Genomic DNA, 6000 nt, shown 5'->3' with positions numbered 1-6000 from the left:
GTGATCCACCCGTCTCGGCCTCCCAAAGTGCTGGGATTACAGGCTTGAGCCACCGCGCCCGGCCTGATTTCTAATAAATAAATAAATAAAACAAAAGTTAGCCAAGATTTGTTGAGTAGCACCAGTATGCCTATGTTTGGCATTGGATACGAGACAAAAAGAGCAAAACTCCATCTCAAAAAAAAAAAAAAAAAGAAAGAAAGAAAAAAAAAAGTTAGCAAAGATTTAATTCCATACGTTTTTTTTATTGTTCAAATCTTAAACTATGAAGTAAATATGAAATTGACTAACATGTTTTTTCCAATGGAACAAGCAAATACACATGTTAATTCCATGTGAATATTTGCAGTTTATTGGAGAAAGTGCTTTGAAAGCAATATCTCTTTGTGCATAGCAATGTACAAATGTATTTCTTTCAATGATACTTGAAAGACTACTTTCCAGGTGTTTAGAGTTGCTTGAGTAGTAACAAAATCTCATCCCATCACATGCCATCAAACTGTAATTTAAATGCTTACCTTGCTTTACTAACAATAAACTTCATGTTCCTCAATTCCTTGCAATTTAAATTAATAGCCAAATCCAGTTGAAGAAATATTTACTGAAGAATATCTAACGGGAGAGGATTATGATTCCCAGAGGAAAAATTCTGAGGATACACTATATGAAAACAAAGAAATAGACGACAGGGACTCTGATCTTCTGGTAGATGGAGATTTAGGCGAATATGATTTTTATGAATATAAAGAATATGAAGATAAACCAACAAGCCCCCCTAATGAAGAATTTGGTCCAGGTGTACCAGCAGAAACTGATATTACAGAAACAAGCGTAAGTTGATACTACGCTCTGTGTCATTGTATGTCTTATTTATGGGATATTTTTATGTCCATGTCCATCTTAATGTCTTTTCAGGTTTAAAATGCAGGTTGAATTTTTATGTAAATTATGATTGCCTATTACCACTAGGACACTTTGTTAGATTTTTTCACATGGGAATCTTCAGCAATTGTATCGTTGGCCACACTTTTGGAGTCATTATTTGAAAGTAAAATCTTGAATAGAATTGCATCAGAAATTTTGTCATTGATAAGATTAAAACATAGTTGTTTTTATTCTGAGTAGCAAGTCTGATTTTTAGACTATTTCTGATTTTTAGACTATTTCATTGAATTTAATTTGATGTTATTCCTTAATGCCTGGGAATAATCACTGACATCTATAGATGTCTTTATGAAACATGTTTATAAGAGGCTATTATTCAATCTCATTTTAAGATTCAGTATTAATGCTTCTTATGCCTATCTTTTAAGTTTTGCCCTATTTAAGCCTTCAATAGGTCTTCATACTTAAAAATATATTTTAATAGATTATTTTTAATGTGTTTACTTTACTAAATTGTCTTTTTAAAAGCTGAAATGACGCGATGGCTCATGCCTGTAATCCCAGCACTTTGGGAGGCCGAGGTGGGCGGATCACGAGGTCAGGAGATCGAGACCATCCTGGCTAACACGGTGAAACTCCGTTTCTACTAAAAATACAAAAAAATAGCCAGGTGTGGTGGTGGGCACCTGTAGTCCCAGCTACTCGGCAGGCCAAGGCAGGAGAATGGCGTGAACCCGGAAGGCGGGGCTTGCAGTGAGCGATTATTGCGTCACTGCACTCCAGCCTGGGCTACAGAGCGAGACGCCTTCTCAAAACAAACAAACAAACAAAAGTGACATGGCCGGCCGGGCGTGTTGGCTCACGCCTGTAATCCTAGCACTTTACGTGGCAGAGGCAGGCAGACTGACTGAGCTCAGGAGTTCTAAACCAACCTGGGCGACACGGTGAAAACCCGTGTCTAATAAAAATACAAACAAACAAACAAACAACAAAAAAAAACCTTAGCCAGGCGTGGTGGCGGGCTCCTGTAGTCCCAGCTACTTGGGAGGCTGAAGCAGGAGAATGATGTGAACCTGGGAGGCAAAGCTTGCCGTGAGCCAAGATCCCACCACTGCACTCTAGCTTGGGGGACAGAGCGAGACTCTGTCTCCAAAAAAGAAAGAAAGGAAGAAGAAGAAAAAAAAAAAGAATAATAAAAGAAATAAAGAAATGGCCTTACAGATATTCAGGTTGTTTTGACTATTTCATTCAACAGATAAATGGCCATGGTGCATATGGAGAGAAAGGACAGAAAGGAGAACCAGCAGTGGTTGAGCCTGTAAGTAGCGGTGTGAATGCACTTTAAAGGTTGGTAAAATTGCTTAGGAGCCACCATTACGTTAAATTATTATATATATTCATGTATTACCAGTGATAATCTTGATGTCCAGATGTTTGCAATTCACCACAAATAAGTAAATTAGTAAGGTCTCGTCTAGACAGGAGAATTTCAATAAAACAAAACATAGAGCTGCAGAATTTCAGAATTTGAAAGTAGCTGAAATTTATCTTGTCTAATTCTCTCATTGTAAAACTAAAGAACCAGAGATCTAAAGGACCTAAGCAATTTTCCTGAGGTTTCAAATGTTTGATCAATGAGATATAATAGGACTTTTAGCTTTCCTGCTTTCCAATTCAATGATATTTTTATCTGATCTGTATGACTTAACATTATTTGAAATATATGACATACATATTTGTTACATATCCAAATTGTGTCATATGATAATATAAAATTTTTTTACTTCCTTTTCAAATACAGAAGAATCTCTAATTCATTCCAAATTCTTTAAAGTTTATATCAATATTTTTATTAATAATGATATTGCTAAGAAACAAATTCTTACTTAGAAGAAGTTTTACCATTGTTTCCTGCTAATAAACAACTCGGAAAAACTAATGTATTAGAACTGAAGGTAGAACAACATACAAATCATTTCAGAAACTGTAAGGACATAAAAATTCCAAAAAAACAAATAATAATAATAAAAGAAAGAGAAATGATAAAGAATAAAAAGAATCAGTTTTAAGGACCTTGTTGGCCATCTACTCATTACTCCAAAATCATGCAACATGCTCCCAAAAAACGTTGAAAATATATTTTTCAGACTGAATCGGTCGTTATTATAAACATTTTTAACCCCCTTTTTAAATGACATTGTAGCTTTTCAGTAGTCCAAAGATGGAGTGGAATGATAAATGTTTTAGAACTGAGTTCTTATTCTGAATAGCTCTTTATTCCTTTGCTTATATCACATTTATCCATTTTCCTTTTTCCTGGAATTTTCTGTAATTTCCCTGAATTAAACTACTTATTTTCCATTCATTTATTTACACAGCAAATATTTACTAAGTTTCTGTTTTGTGCCAGGTGTTATTCTGTGGGCTACAAACAAACAAAACACAAAAACAAAAACCTTGGTAGAGTGTTTTGTCTGTACTCTTCTTGGAAGCACTTAGCATATTCTCCTTTGTAATATTATTCATCTAAATATTCATTTCTGCTCCACTTAGTTCACACATTCTCTGAGGACACAGGCTGTATCTTCTATCATGTTGAATTTCTTTCCTTCCCTGTGCAAAAACATTTGTAATTAATTTAAATGATATAAATAGATAATTCACTATTTAATATGCAATGATATAATGTTCTCTTATATTCATGTAATTAAGATGTTGGGGGTTATATTTCCCTGGTAAAGATGTTCTCTTTTCTTATTATAGGGTATGCTTGTCGAAGGACCACCAGGACCAGCAGGACCTGCAGTATGTAAATGTTTTAAGATTATTTTTGTCTATTTAAAGTAATCATATATAAGATTTCTATTAATTACTGAATGAGAACATTTTAGACTAATTAGAATGTTGAACTATAGAGAAAAACATTTGTTCAGAGGAGCTGGTGCCTTTGAACTGCCTTCTGATTTGTCTATCCAAGTAATACTCTTTAAATTTTGTTTTAAATATTTTTGTTGCTTAGATGTCTCTGCATCTTCTCAACTCACTTTCATCTTTCTACTGAATATATAAAAGTAAAGAAGAGTCATCCTTATTTTCATTGCAGAGGTTTAATTATATCTCAACAAATGGAATTGCAACTTCTAGGTAGACTGTAGCTGCCTTATCTATACCTCTGTGTGGAGTAATTATCAGATTCCATTGTGGTTTCCTGATAAGGCTGATGTTGCTCAGTGTGTTTATTCTCAAGTGATTACACTGATAAGAACCTGTAATAAATCCTCTGTCTTTTGTGGAATTAAACTCTTGTCATCTGAAATAATATATGATACTGATGCATTTAAATATGTTTACCCATAAAAGGAAACATATAATTGCCTCTAACCTTAAAAGATTTCTACATGTTCAACTTGTCTATCAAATTTTTGAGTTCTAATTTTATGAGTGTTCCGTTTCTTCAGTTAGAACTGGGACCAAATATGACGTTAGAGACTTTACATTGGCATATTCTTCTTTCCTGTTTTTCCTTGGAATGTTTGCCTCCATTCTGAGAGCAGCTGAACTAGCTACAAATTGGTTTCTATATGTTGTCTTTTCACAGGAAGATAAATACGGCAACTATTTAGGAGACTAGTGTATATTTATAAAATATAAATGAACTCTTCGACAGGACTAGGGTGAATTCGTCTGAATATTAATGAGATTAGGAATCTAATTCAGATACGTTTTGTTTCCCTATAGGGTATTATGGGTCCTCCAGGTCTACAAGGCCCCACTGGACCCCCTGGTGACCCGGGCGATAGGGTAAGTGAATGGACATGACATCTCATTACAAATGCATGTCATACAGACAAAAATAATTAAAATGTATTCTACAAGTTTAACATGTTATTCTTCCTGTGTGTGGGAGGAGTAAAGGCCGCATGAATTCAGTGCTGCACAACATTTTAGTTAACTTTTTAAATATTATTTTAAAGTGAGGATAAAAAATGTGCATTTATCTATGGCATAATTAGTATCAAACTTTTATTTTCAGCCAATATCCCTGATGATATGAACTCATGACATTAGGGATTCTGGTATTCAAATTTGAATTCCAGACATACTTTTCCAGGTATTCTCATTTATATTTAGTTGGATGCTGACAGAATGAGTTAATAAATCTAAATTCCAGTTTGAAGATCAAACGCTGGGTTATATGCTGAACTATCTCATTTGTGTTAAGTCTCTTCAAACTCTTCTCATAAAATACCCTTCCCTTTTTTTCCCCACATCCTTGAATAGCCAATGACTTTGTACTTTTTTTCTTTTGTTTTTAGAGGATCAGAGATGCAAATAATTTATACTTTTCATATAGTTACATTTTAAAGAATGTAAAAACTTTTTAATTTAAATTTAATGGAAGAAGATTTTTAAATATTTCAGAAATTCTGGCCTGAGTGGCAGCTATTTAAGGTCAGAGGACATAGGAAGTATATTTTGCAAAGATTATGAAACATTTTATTTAAAATAAAGTTCATAAGGTTAGTTCTTACATGCTCTGCTTACTTAATTTGATATATCCAGTGTCTTGGAGATATTTATTTGTAATAGTCATTTCAGTTAATATTTTTAAATCTCACCATGTTTTCATGAGACCTTTTTGGATTCTGTAATTTACTAGACTTAAACTCTATATCAGGTGATAAATTCATCTCTTTACGTTGTGCCTTATGAATACACACATATAAATGATCTAAAAATGTAGGAAATATTTTAGTAATAGGAAATTATACCATTCAAGCTAGATTTGTTAGGATTTGAAACAATTATTTCTTTATAGATGCTGTTATTTTAACTTATTTTAATAGTTCCTTGAAGCCTGTAGATAATCTATTGAAATAATATTCTAAATAAAATATAATTTTGCCAATCTAGAACCAATGTTAACAGTTTTCTAAGAGTTAAGTTTTTATAAGAAATTCACATTTGAAAAGTGCTGCTGCATTTTTTTTTTTTTTTATGTTGGATGGGCACTTTGAGTTATAGCATTTTGTATCTAGTTATTTATTAATTTTTGAATTTACTTGCTTCCCTGCCAAGTATGACATGGCTATGTAGAAATGTCTCCTTATATTG

The 6000-nt window shown here is 33.1% G+C and overlaps 1 protein-coding gene across 1 annotated transcript in view; it reads left to right on the top strand.

The window, feature by feature from the left end:
- COL11A1 (collagen, type XI, alpha 1) overlaps nucleotides 1-6000 on the top strand; it is a 220804-nt gene that overhangs the window by 81629 nt on the left and 133175 nt on the right. Inside the window, exons 8-11 of the mRNA XM_011935227.1 lie at nucleotides 577-831; nucleotides 2141-2203; nucleotides 3649-3690; nucleotides 4624-4686. Coding sequence (XP_011790617.1) covers nucleotides 577-831; nucleotides 2141-2203; nucleotides 3649-3690; nucleotides 4624-4686 — 423 coding nt within the window. The remainder of the gene's footprint in view (nucleotides 1-576; nucleotides 832-2140; nucleotides 2204-3648; nucleotides 3691-4623; nucleotides 4687-6000) is intronic.

This window comes from Colobus angolensis, unplaced genomic scaffold (assembly GCF_000951035.1).
Source record: "Colobus angolensis palliatus isolate OR3802 unplaced genomic scaffold, Cang.pa_1.0 Scaffold141, whole genome shotgun sequence".
Taxonomy (NCBI): Eukaryota; Metazoa; Chordata; class Mammalia; order Primates; family Cercopithecidae; genus Colobus; species Colobus angolensis.
Note: the sequence above shows the minus strand (reverse complement) of the source record. Positions and strands in the feature narration are given on the sequence as shown.